The sequence below is a fragment of the Microtus oregoni genome, unplaced genomic scaffold (genome assembly GCF_018167655.1).
Source record: "Microtus oregoni isolate MIOR12 unplaced genomic scaffold, Mior012 000013F_ref0000133, whole genome shotgun sequence".
Classification (NCBI taxonomy): domain Eukaryota; kingdom Metazoa; phylum Chordata; class Mammalia; order Rodentia; family Cricetidae; genus Microtus; species Microtus oregoni.
In genome coordinates this window covers 42,169,818-42,183,595 of record NW_024543072.1, presented here as the reverse complement: position 1 = coordinate 42,183,595, position 13,778 = coordinate 42,169,818, and the positions used below count along the sequence as shown (strand labels likewise).

The window sequence follows — 13,778 nt, the reverse complement described above, 5'->3', positions numbered from 1 at the left end:
ACAGTACTAAGGAGGTTTACTTCAGGGGATTTGCTGATTTTAGCTAAGATTTGAAGGTAAGAGTTACGTTAGGCCACAGGAAAGGGATAGAAGTGCTTTAGACAACATGGATGAGGAAAGGTGACATTTTCTCTGTCTCCTGTGGGGAAAATTTGGTGTGCGAGTTCAGCACATTGCGTATTTGCAAGAACAACAACAAAAGAGTGTATTAGGGTTTTCTCAAGGAATGAAACTGATAAAATGAATCTATGTGTATATAAAGGGGATTTCTTAGAGTGACTTACAGACAGATGCTGTCTCCCGATGGAAAGTCCATCCAGTAGTTGTTGAGGCCACAAGGCTAGCTGTCTCTCAGCTGGACTTCAGTAGACACTGGAAACCAGAAGTAGGCTTGAATGCCTCAGGAGCAGGATAGGTGAGCTTGCCCGGTAGAGTTGAGGGCTAGGAGGCAAAAAGCAAAAGCTTTTTTTTTTTTTCTTTTATATGCGACCGTTATGAGAAGGTGGGTCCTAGATTTAGGGTGAGTCTTTCCACCACAAAAGATCCAGGTTTAGGGTGGATCTTCCCACCTCAAATGGTCCAATCAGTACTAATCCCTTAGATGTACATAGATGCTTGGCTTTTTGTTAAATTCCAGATGTAGTCAAGTTGACAACCAAGACTAGCTATCACAAGTAGGTTCCTTCTTTTTAATTGATTTTATTGAGCTCTACATTTTTCTCTGCTCCCCTCCTGGCCTCTTCCCTTCCCTTCAACCTTCTCCCAAGGTCCCCATGCTCCCGATTTACTCAGGAGATCTTGTCTTTCTACTTCCCATGTAGATTAGATCCATGTGTGTCTCTCTTAGAGTTCTCATTTTTGTCTAGGTTCTCTGGGATTGTTATTTGTAGGCCAGTTTTCTTTGCTTTATGTTTAAAAACCACTTATGAGTGAGTTTAAAACCCAAATATATTGTTTGTCTTCTGAGTCTGGGTTACCTTACTCAATATGATGTTTTCTAGATCCATCCATTTGCCTGCAAATTTCAAGATGTTATTTTTATCTGCTGTGTAGTACTCCATTGTGTAAATGAGTAGGTACTTTTTTTTCTTTTTTAATAAAACTGTTAACAATGCCTTTAAATTGTTTTTCAACCATTGGCATGGTTGTTGGTGCTGACCTGCAATCCTAGGATTGAAGAGGGAGAGTCAGGAGGATCATTGTAAACTTGAGGCAGCATAAGATCTGGTCTCAACAAAAACAGACAAAAAATGGTTTTTAGTTATTCTTTTTATTCTGCATTAACAAGAATAATATGGACTTCCGTCCCTTGCTGCTGGAGACCGCGCACCGCCGGGGTCGGTGAAGGATCCCAAGATGGCCGGGCGTAAACTTGCTCTAAAAACCATTGACTGGGTGTCTTTTGTGGAGATCATACCCCGAAACCAAAAGGCAATTGCAAACTCCCTGAAGTCCTGGAACGAGACCCTCCACACAAGGTTGGCGAGTCTGTCTGAGAAACCACCAACGATTGACTGGGCTTATTACAAGGCCAATGTGGCCAAGGCTGGCTTGGTGGATGATTTTGAAAAGAAGTATAATGCCTTAAAGATCCCGGTGCCCGAGGATAAGTACACAGCCCTGGTGGACAGTGAGGAGAAGGAGGATGTGAAGAACTGGGCTGCATTCGTGTCTGAGTCCCAGGTCAGGATCCAGGAGTATGAGAAACAGCTGGAGAAGATGAAGAACATCATCCCCTTTGATCAGATGACCATTGATGACTTGAATGAGATCTTCCCAGAAACCAAGCTGGACAAGAAGAAGTACCCGTACTGGCCTCATCAGCCCATTGAGAACCTGTGAAACAGGCTAGGAGGGAGCCAGCCCTTCATTCCAGACTCTGGACATTAAAATAAAACATTTACATAGCAAAAAAAAAAAAGAATAATATGTTATATGAACAAATAATTTCTAAGCCCCTATGAGTAGTTTAGGCAACTACTGGCTTTTTGGAAAACATCCTGCTCAGTATTCATAATTGAGTTGTTGACTTTTAGGTCAATGAGGTATTTTAACTTTCATAATAAATTCTTTTCTTTAAATTGTGTTCTAGGGAAATAATAAGTTGGCTTTAATTTCAAATTTTATTTTTATGTAAAAGTACTATGAAGAGATTATATTGTGTAGCGCACAACGCCTGTCTGCGCTCTGTGTACTACCATACAGTTTTTGAACCTCAGGCAAAGGCCTGGAGATTGAAACACACCAAGACACACAGACAGAGAGACAGAGACACGGACCTCTAGTCACTGGTAAGAAGTCCTTTATTCAATAGCACACTGGAGGCTTATACACCCAACACAGACAGGTGGGTGAAAACCTTATCCTCTGATCCTCAAGGCCAAGGCCACAGGGCTCCTGAAGCAGAGCTGGTAAACAACTTTGACACAGTTTTCAGTAACTCAGATCAGAAGGAAAGTAAAGATCTCTAGCAGGGAAGAGCAGCTGGAGGCCAGGACTCCAAATGGTCCCAACAATATTGGAAACAATACTTTAGGAAAAAATAGGTTTCTGTTTTGTAAGAATTTTATTGATCTCAGAATTATAACATTTTCAAAAATCAGTGTTAATATTGCTTTCACTATACATAAAAAGAAGGGTTTATTTTGCAAGTGAATTTATCATCAGAGTTTTACTAAATTAAAAAATTGTTCCTTACCAGGCCACTAGGGGCTACTCCAGTGTCTAGGAGAAGATCCCGTTACCACCGCAGCTGAAACATTTTCTTCCTTCTAGCATAATCAGCACCATCTCGATTTCTTATATGAGAAAGTAGACTTTTAAGTCTGGTGTGGGCTATTAATTTTGACAATAATATGTACCTTTGGTCAGGATTTGCTGTAATTTCATTTTTTACACGTACTCACTGGTATGATGTGTGAGGAGAGGTCAGAAGACTTCCTGCAGGAGTCATTGCTCTCCTACTGTGTGGGGTCAGTGCTGGAACTTGGGCTGTCAGGCTTGGCAGCAAGTTCCCTTACTCTCTGAGCCATCTTACTGGCTCTTCTTTGTTGTTAAAATGTGAAAATTTATTGGCCACTTTTTCTAATGGTGCTGTCTCAAACTGACTTTGATCACTTGAGGGAAAATTGTAGCTTTCTTTTTTGGTACAGAACATGATTCTTACTTGTTTTTTACATTAAACTTTTTCTTGAAAAATTGGAAAGGCTGGTATTTGGTTAGAGTTATCATTTCTTTTTTAAATTATGTATGTTTCCTTAGAGACAGGCAACAGGAAGGACCTTCATGTTCATTTCAAGAGTATTTAACAAGCTGGTTATGGTGGCAAGTGCCTGTGGTCCCAGCACTGGTACTCTGGAGGGAGACAGAAGCAGGGGATCTTCAGTGCAAGGCTATCTTGGGTTATGTAGTGAGACCCTGTTTCCAAAAACAAACACATGAACAACTAGCCAGGTATTTAGCACTTTTATTAGCATTATTTTCATTTCTTCCCAGTTACATAAGAAAATACAATGCAGTTTTGAGTTATAAAGAAAAATATATAAAACAGAGAGAGAATGCTCTTGTTCTTCTCTCTCTCCTCCCCCTCTTCTCTCTCCAGGGTGCCATGTAGTCGAGATGGTCTTGGATTTAGTATGTACCTGGAGATAGCCTTGAACTGAGCCCATAAATTAACATGGAAAATTTTCAAGAAAATAGTTTAGGCACCCATGTATAAAAGAAAGGTTATTGGGGTGGCATGTGTGTGTCTGTTCATCCATCTGTCTGTCCTGGTTTCTGCACCTTCTTAGAAGTCACCAGGATTCAATCATGAAGCCCTTGTTTTTAAAGTACTACTGATCTCTAAACATCCTAGATTGAATTTCTGACTTCATAATGGAGAGTAAATTTCACAGCCTGAACCATTGGGAGGGATATATACTAGAATCACATCCAAATCACAGCATGTACCTATAATTAATATGACCTGTTGGGGGCTGTAATTTCCCACTTGAAACAAATTTTATGTTTTTGACTCCGCCTCCTCAAAAAAGAAGTCATCAGACTTAATGCTTCAGAAAATATTTTGGTCAACCAAAATTGTATTTATTAAGACATCCCTTCCAAAAGACAAGCCTTGCTATATTGCAAAGGCCAGCCCCCAAACATCATGGCGTAAACTGTCCTTTTGCCCCAGACTTCCTGGTACTTACAACTACACTTAGCTCAAAATTTTCTTTATCTGTAGCGCTAGGGATTGAACTCAAGTCTTCACACATGCTAGGCAGGTTCTACCACTAAACTGTATAAATATCTTACTGTTTATGTGCCTCTGAAAAAAAGAAGTTTTATTGTGTGTATGTGTGAATGTGCACATGCGCTTGTATGCTCCAATGTGTGTGCTCACCAAGGGACAACTTTTGGAAGGTACTTCACTCTTTGACCATGTGAGTCCCAGGATAGAACTCAGGTCGTCACCAGGCTTGGTGGCAAGCACCTTGACAAGCTGAGCCCTCTCATGGGTCCTATTTCCTTTATTTCTACTTCCCACCCCCTTTTGAAAACATGTTTCTTTTGAGTCAGGGTCTTGCTGAGTTGCCCAGACTGACCTGAACTTAGCACCCTGCTGCCCAGCCTCCTGACTACAGTCTTGCAGCACAGGTGCACGAATACATACTTCAAATTTAGTTGTCCTGAGGCTGGAGAGATGACTCAGCAGTTAAGAGCACTGGCTCCTCTCCCTGAGGACCTGGTTCAATTCCCAATACACGCATGGTAGCTCACAACTGTCTGTAACTCCTATTCCAGGGAATCTGATACCTTCACACAGACATACATGCAGGCAAAACGCCAATGCACATAAAAGCCAGCAAAACCCAGAAAAAAAATTTATTTTTCCTAACCATCCCCCAACCAACCCCCCCCCCCCCCACACACAGAGTTTTTCTAGAGGACCTGAGTTCAATTCCCAGCAACCTCATGGCTCACATCCATCTGTAATGAGATCTGGTGCCCTCTTTTGGAATGCAGACAGAACAGCAATAAATAAATAAATCTAAAAAAAGAAAAAAGAAAAATCATGAAATTTACAAATAAATTAATAGAACTGGAAAAAAGTATACTGAGGTAACCCTATGCTCAGGAAGACGAATACCAAATAATCTTTCTCATGTATGCATCCTACTCTTAAGTACTTAGTTTGGTATGTTTATCTTTGAGTGCCTATGGATGCCAGGAAATCAGAAGGGGCCATGCAGCACATGGGTGGCGGATGCCTTAAGGGAGGGTAAAGATTAGAACATCAGTGAAAGAAAAAAATTAGGTACATTAAAATCTTTTTTTTTGGTACATTGAGAAAATGTGTGTCCGTGTATAGTTATGTGTATATCTGTGCAGGTGCCTGCAAAGCCCAGAATAAAAACATAGGATCTCGATTTGTAGGTATTTGTGATCCACCCAAGTGTTTTACCATCTCTTCAGCCCCACACAGAGTTGTTTTGTTTTGTTTTTTTTTGAGAGAGAGTTTATGTAGTCCTGGCTGTTCTGGAACTATACGTAGACCAGGCTGGCCTCAAACTCAGAGAGATCCTCCTGCCTCTGTTTTCCGAGTTCTACCTGTGCTCACATTTGTGCTTGGACATGTGCATGCACACATATACCTCAGACACAGAGAAGCACACACCACAGAGACATATACTAAATAAATTTAAAAAAAAATCCCAAAGAAGAAAATTATCTTCTTCCTGATCATTTATCAGGTGTCAGGTTTGGGATCCAGTTCAGTAACATAACTTGTCTGGCATGTACAAGACCTGGGTTCAGTGTGTGTGTGTTATCATACCAAGCTGTGGTTTCTTTTAAAGATTTATTTACTTTTATATGTATGGATATTTTATTGGCATGTATAGGAATCTACTGGGTATGTGACCATGGAGGCCAGAAGAGAGCACCAGAGCCCTTGGAACTGGAGTTACAGATGGTTGTAAACCACCGGATCAATGCTGGAAACTAAACCTGGTTCCCCTGCAAAAGCACCAAGTGCTCTAAACTGCCAAACCATCTCTGCAGCACCCCACAGAGAGTTTCTTGATTGCCACTGCAACCTCAAAATGTCTAGATGGCATAAGAATTATTATTATTATTTTTTTTTTTTTTGCGTTTTGTGGATGAGCCTAAGGAAGTTTGGGGATTTTCCCCAGGACTCAGACTCCATTAATCTGATTGTCAATACTTCTTTACCATAGTAGAATAATTTCTCTGGTTTTGTGCTCGAATGATAATCTCAAATAATGACACCCCCCCCCCCAACCATCTCTTTCTCTTTCCTCCTTCTCCCTCCCTTCCTCACATATACACACAGAGGGACTGGACACGGGTCTTGTACATGCTAGTTAAGTGCCGTGTCACTGAGCTGCAGCCAAGGCTGAGACTTGCTATGTAGTTGATCCCGGCCTTGCATTCCTGATCCTTCTGCTCCCATTTCCCAAGTGCTGGGATTACAGGCATGGGTTACCACATCTGACTTAACTAGTGTTAACTGACTTAACATTCTTGCTCTTCGGTCTCAAAAGCATTTGGTTATGTTTTTATATTATAATGGCTGATTTGGTTTTGTGTTTCTAGTAGTATGTGAGAGGGTTTTTTTTTTTTTTTGGTTTTTGGGTTTTGGGGTTTTTTTTCAAGATAAGATTTTTCTGTAGCTTTTTTTGGTGTTATTAATATTCAATGGCTAGGATATTCTATAACATCACATACTATAAATACCAGGATATATGAGGTTATTAAAAAGTTTTAAACTACCTTTATTTATTTACTTGTGTGTATATGTGTGTGGGCACATGCAAGGCACAGTACACATAATGGAGGTCAGAGCACATCTTGTGGGAGTTGGATCTCTCCTTATACATGGGGCCTTAGGGTCAAGCTCGGGTCATCAGCTTGATTGCAGGTATCTTTGTCTTTACCTGTTGGACCATTCCTGGCCCCAGTATATGAGGTTTGAGGACCAAAGACCATGGCTTATTACTACCTTAGTCTCCCCTAACTCTGCACCACTCATTTGTTTTATGTGAAATATGTGTGTGGGTACTTGCATATCATAGAGGATATGTGGAGGTCAGAGGACAGCTTTAGGAAGTTGCTCTCTCCTACTGTCTGTGTCTCGGTGACTGACTCGGGTACCTGAGGCTTGGTGGCAGCTTCCTTTACTCACTGAGCCATCTGGACAAGCAGGTGCTTTGCATTAAAAAACAAATAGATGAAAATAAAAATTACTTAAAAAAATAAAACCCTATTGCTTATATATCCTGGTATTTATAGTATGTGATGTTATAGAATATCCTAGCCGTTAAATATTGTTTCCATATCTCTTTTCTGTTGAGCTAGAGATTGAACCTGCTAGGCAGTGCTTTACCTCAGAGGTCGCCCCTCCTTGCCCTTTCAAGCTGAAAATTGCTTAGACACTTGACTTGTGAAATAATCAGTTATAAATAATTCCAATGAGCAGTTATTGTAACAGTCATAATTAGTATAATGTGGTTGCTTATTACAGGATTGGGATTTGAGATAGGAAGCTTAGAATTACAGACTTTGCCTTCGTGTGGAGGAGTTATCTGTGCACTCTAAATAATTGTACTGAATTATGTAAGCCATACCCTTCTAGATAAGTACAGCTGAGTTCTGTACATTTTAAGATGGTGACTCATTGAATTATACTCCTGCTTAGATGTAGCTGTGTAAGTGCAGTTGTTTCCCAATTTCCCCTTTTCCAGTAGTGACACTTTTCTTTTGTACTCTGACGTCAGTTGGTGCCGTGTGTTTTCCTTAGAATTAATGGCTCAGTAAGTTGTTCCCACGGAAAGCTTTTTAAAGATGTTCTTTCTTTTGCAAGTGCATAGTCTTGATCATTTTCCATAGAGTGTTGTGCTTCCTGTGTGTTCCCCAGTTTTAATTGTGAGAACAATTGGAAAAAACAGTGGATAAGGAACTTAGAAGCATATTAAAAAATGTCTTGGAATTTTTAAAATTTTGACTTGAACATTTTTTTTTTTTATCCAGAATCAAAGATTTAGGCTAATGGTAGAGAGTGCTTGCTGAGCATGTGTGGGCCCTGAGTTTGAGTGGAACGGAAGGAAGAAAGCTTAATATGCAAATAATTGTTGGAAAACTCATAATTATTGAAGTGTATTTAGCCATAAAAATTTTAAATTAACAAATTAGAATTCAAACCTGATCATTTAGCCAGGCCATGTTTAATCTCATCACTCAGGAGGCAGAGACAGGCAGATCTTTGAGTGCAAGGTCAGCCTGATTACTGAGAGAGTTCCTGGACCGTCGGGGCTACACAGAGAAACCTGTCTTGAAAAACTAACCAACCAACCAAACAAACAACCTGATCACTTTTTTCTTGTTTCATTAGGGCGACTTTTATGTGCCACTTAATTTGCTTATAGAAGATTGGTTTTTATTTTGTTGTTGTTGTTTTGTTTTGTTTTGTTTTTCGAGACAGGGGTTTGCTGTAGCTTTGGAGCCTGTCCTGGAACTAGCTCTTGTAGACCAGGCTGGCCTCAAACTCACAGAGATCCGCCTGTCTCTGCCTCCTAACTGCTGAGATTAAAGGCGTGCACCACCACCGCCTGGCTAGAAGATTGTTTTTTTGTATTCAGTTTTAAACTTTTAAAAAATTGTTGTGAAATATAGATATACTTTTTTATCTCACTAATTTTGTATATACAGTTCCATGCCATTAATTAAGCTCATACTGTTTGATTGTTACTATTGTCCATTCCTAAATTTTTTAAAAAATATTTATTGTGTATACAGTATTCTGTCTGTATGTCTGCAGGCCAGAAGAGGGCACCAGATCCCATTACAGATGGTTGTGAGCCACCATGTGGTTGCTGGGAATTGAACACAGGACCTCAGGGATCTCTCCAGCCCTATTCCTAAAATTTTTTTCATCAGCCAACATGAAAACTCTTATCTCCAGTAAGGAGTACTTTCTCTTCCTTCTTCAAGATCCTGAGTGACCTCTTTATCACTATGAATTTGCCTTGGATATTTTCTGTTGAGTGGAACCATGTAATATTTGTCTTTTTGTGTTTAGCTTATGTTAGTGTATTTTCAAGGTTCAACACATTATAGCATGTTTCAGAACCTTGTTTCATTTTCCTGGCTTAGCAATATCTAACAATATGTGTATACCACATTTTTTTTTTATTAATTCATTGGTGGACACTTGGGTTCTTTTTCCTTTCTGTCTATTATGAAACATGCCTTTCTGAACAGTGGCCTATGTCAGTATCTATCCGAGTCCCTGTTTTCATTGATTAAAAGTGTATTCCTAGGACAGGAATTGCTCAGTTATATGCTAATTCTGTATTCAAATCCATACAGTGCAGTCTGTTTTTATATTCCTACCTGCAATGAATAGCAATTTGTTCTACAGAAATAATTCTACCTACGAGGCCCTAATTATTTTACCTTAAATGACTTGCAACCTGTCTGTTATTACCTTACTTTTAAAAACAGAGCTTCGGGGCTGGATGGTTTTGTCAGTAAGCACTTGCCATGCAAGCCTGACAGCCTGTGTTCATCCCTGAAACCTACATAAAGTCGGAAGGAGATAGCAGCATCTACAAAGTTGACCTCCACATGAATGCCACAGCAGGCACATGCCCCTACACACTGCAGCAACAATAATAATAAGTAAAATAAAATAATAATAAGTATGGAGCTTTAATTTCCTATCTTTACTCTGTAAAGTTCTGGCTGGCATTTCACTTGGTCTTAGCTGCAAGGCTGAAATGTGATATGACTGGCATTACAATGGATTGGCATGAGGTTCGTATTTGCAATACATCTATCCTTTTCTTCCCTTTTATTCTACCTTTATTTACTTTTGCTATTGTTTTAAGGCAAGCTCTCGTATACTCCAGGCTATCCTTGAGCTTGATTGTAGCCAGGCCTAGTCTTGAACTTCTGATCCTCCTGCTTCTGTCTCTCAAGTGCAGTGATTATAGATAGGCATAAACCACCACATCTAGTCTCCCTCCCTTTATTTTGCTTTAAAGAGCAATTTAATTATATGGTGGCACAGAAAATTTATATTCTTAGCAATAAAAGTACATCCAAATCCTTGAATACTAATTCTTGTTTTATTTGAGTCTTTTTTACATAGTCTTTTTTGTTTGTTTTTGAGAAAGGATTTCTCTGTGTTACAGCCCTAACTGTCCTGGAACTCACTATGTAGTAGACCAGGCTGGTCTTGAATTCACAGAGATCCGCCTGCCTCTGACTCCCAAGTACTGGGATTAAAGGTGTGCGCCACTACTGCCTGACTACACTTTTCAAGTATATTAGTGTTGAAATGTCACAAAATTTATTAAAATGTTTTATGACTCTAAAAAATGATAATCTGATTAGAAATTTACTCGGCAATCTACATCCAAAAAGTCTTGCTAAACACTAGCAACAAGAGTGATATTATAGCAATAACATAACAAATGCTTTGTAAGGAGTTTTAAAGAATGTAGCACTTAGAGTCTACAGTCTAACAGGCTGCAGGTAGAAGCAGAGAGCACAATCTGGACTACAGTCCCTGTCTTCTGTTGCTTAAAGGTGTAGGTACTTAGTGAAACTTTAAGACAAAGGGATTAAAAGTGATTTTAAATTTCAAACTTAAAAATAAGAACAGTTATAAAAGGGGTGGTGGTTAAACTAGTAAGATTTGCAGCTTCAGTGAGAGTGCACTTTTGATACAGATGTCAGTGGGGTTTTGACATGTTGGACTTGAACCTTTTGTTGCTAAAATTTGTATTATTCTGTATGTAATGATATTCCTGCAGATGTGGTAGTGTATTTGTTTACCCAGCAAATACCTGCAGAGCTACTACCCATGTAATAAGTAGGATCCCTGAGTCATGGATCCATAGAATGGGCACTGTATGAGATAGCTGTTTTACCCCAGTGTATCTTTAACTACTTGGGAAAAACATTTTTAGTAGCAGTTTTCTCTAGACTGATCACCGAGAGGACTGTGACCATTCCTATGAAATGTGTGGCCTAAAAGCCACCTTTTTTTTTTTTTTTTTTTTTTTGAGACAGGGTTTCTCTGTAGCTTTGGAGCCTGTCCTGGAACTATCTCTTGTAGAGCAGGCTGACCTCTAACTCAGAGATCCACCTGCCTCTGCCTCCCGACTGCTGGGATTAAAGAAATGCACCATCACCTCCTGGCTCTAAACTGATCACATAATCTGTTAATATATAGTCTGCCTTAATTTTCAGGGGAAGAGCCTCCAATTTTTAAAGCAGAACCTCAGAAGTTTCTTAGGAGCCAGCAAGATGGCTTAGCAGGTAAAGGTGTTTGCCACCAATCATGACAGCCTGTATTCAATCCCCAGGCCCCTCATGGTAGAAGGAGAGAACTTGAGAACTTACTCCTGCAAATTGTCCTTTGACTTACATTGGAGAAAACACACACATGCGCGCGCGCGCGCGCGCGCGCGCGCGAGAGAGAGAGAGAGAGAGAGAGAGAGAGCGCGCGCGAGCGCACAGAAGGGGGGGGCAGGGGGTGGAGAGAGGCACTTTTCTTAAAAGTTTCTTTCAGCACTTTTGGCTTTTGGATTCTACCTGAGTAAGATTTATAAAGAGGTTACCAGTTGCTGCTGTCCATCCCACTTCCTAGAATTAAATGGATTAACTGTTTAATGAAGTCAAGTCATTGCTGTTAACTCCCATATTATGTAATGTTTATTGGGACCTCTGTGCTTACAGTGGAAAACGGCAGCAATACCTGGCTGCCATGGTGACCTGTCTTTAGTCCTAGAGTAGGGAGGGTACGCTTTTGCAGTCTCTGAGGATGCTTGTGATTGGAAGGGTCTTCCAGGACTGTTCTTGGGAAGCCTCAAGGGTTGGGTTGGCTCTCAGTGCATCTTTGAAATAATCTGCATGTTTAGTGTAGCATCTGACTTGAAACCAGAGCTCAGGACTCCAACAGTAATTCTTATTTGTGTGGTTTTATTTACCTTTTCTAGAAGATTTGTTTTTTTAGTGATTAACTATTTTTATTTATTTGTATGTGTATGTGTTCCATGATGTTAGATGGAGGTCTGGACTACAGTAGATTTGGTTCTTTCCTTCCACATTTGTGTGGCTTCCAGTGATTGAATTCAGCTCACCAGACATGGCAGATACTGTCAGTTGGAGGGGTGTTGGGAGAGGGCAAGTGACAGGGTGTCCTGTATATCTCAGGCTGTCCACAAGCTTGCTGTGTAACCAAGGATGACCTTGAACTTAATGATTTTCTCCTGCTTCTGTCTTCTTCACACTCGGATTACAGTGTTTTTATTCTTTGCTTGCTCATTAGCAATAAGGATTTCTTCCTTACTCATCTGTCCTCAGCATGCCTGGGGATGTGGATCAGTCAGTAGAGTGTTCCTAGATGCCTTGTGTTCAGTCCCTGGCTCTACACAAACAAGACGTGGTGGCACCTGTCTAATCCCAGCACTGAGGAGGCAGTGGCAGGAGACTCATATCAAGGTCACCTTCTTCTTTGTACATAGTAAATTCTGGCTGGCCTAGGATATATGAGACCCTGATTTAAAACAAAAATAAAATAAAAAAGTTATTTTTTGCATTGATTCATTCCCTCCTAAGGTCCAAAGCAGACTTTTGTTTCTAAATAAACTTGAATTTTCTTAAGCTAGATGTGGTGGCCGTTCTTGCTTTCCAACTTCACTACATCTGGAATGAACTAAAACCCAAGTGCTGTGTACACCAGTGAAGGGTTTTTTTTAATTAAATAATATAAAGTGGGAAGACCCACCTTTAATCCACCTCTATTCTGGACCACACCTTCTGGTGGCAGCCTATATAAAGGACTTAAAAGAAGGAAGTTTTTGCTCTTTGCCTGTTTGCTCTCATTCTCTGTGGCAAGTCCATTCTTTCACTGCATTAGAGCCTGCTTTTCTGGGATTCCAACAGTTTACTAAAGAGGATCTGAGATATCCAACCTTGTGGACTGAACAACTACTGGATTCCTGGACTTCTGTAGGTAGACAGCCATTGTTGGCTTAACTGGGCCACAACTGCTAAGCCATTTTAATCAATCCCCTTTATCTGTCTGTCTCTGTCTATCAATTAATCAAATAATCATTTTTAAGTCTGTTCCTTGAGAGAACCCTACACTAGGAAAATGTAATAGCACTAAAAACTAAAATTGACTGCTGCCAATAAAAGCCTTTTTGTTTTATTCTGCTACCTTAATATGCTAGACATTTGTCTTCATCTCTCAAAGTGAGATATCAGGTAGAACTTTAAGAAATCTTTAATTGCATATATGTTAACAATGAATGATAATTGATTTTCATCAAGTTCTTAAAACCCCCTTTCAACTATAGAGACTATGGCAAGAATTTATTTTGTGTAGGTCTTGTGCAGGCTGCATAGCTATTGAGAACTCATTAATGTAGTGGCTCAGTCATGTCCCGAAGACACTGCTTTGCTTTGGTCCTCTCCAGCCTTTGGCTCTTAGATTTTTCTTGGATCTCTTTACAATGGTTCCTGAGCTCTTCTTACTTGTAAATGCCCAAAGTTCATTCTTGGAAGTAATTTTCTATTAGGATGTGAATATTTCTGTGATGGGGGATTCATGCTTTTACTTGTATACTGGAGAACATTATTTAGACCAAAACTGTAGGAGATAATTGTGGTGGAGATCTTGCCTAGAACACTGAAAAAAAATAACAAAACCTTAAGCTTGAATCTTTTATAATTAGAATATATTGGGCTAGTCTCCT

General features: G+C 39.9%; 2 protein-coding genes across 8 annotated transcripts in view; both read left to right on the top strand.

Moving 5' to 3' along the window:
• Window positions 1-13,778, top strand: part of Abl2 (ABL proto-oncogene 2, non-receptor tyrosine kinase) — a 91,816-nt gene that overhangs the window by 20,839 nt on the left and 57,199 nt on the right. The gene's annotated exons all lie outside the window — the stretch shown is intronic.
• Window positions 1,305-1,921, top strand: LOC121454949 (ATP synthase subunit d, mitochondrial-like). Its single transcript, XM_041662357.1, has one exon. The coding sequence runs from the start codon at window positions 1,357-1,359 to the stop codon at window positions 1,840-1,842; it is 486 nt and encodes a 161-aa protein (XP_041518291.1). The 5' UTR covers window positions 1,305-1,356; the 3' UTR covers window positions 1,843-1,921.

Bases quoted from the DNA above. Each gene is read 5' to 3' on its own strand.
- LOC121454949 (XM_041662357.1), top strand. From the start codon at position 1,357: ATGGCCGGGCGTAAACTTGCTCTAAAAACCATTGACTGGGTGTCTTTT.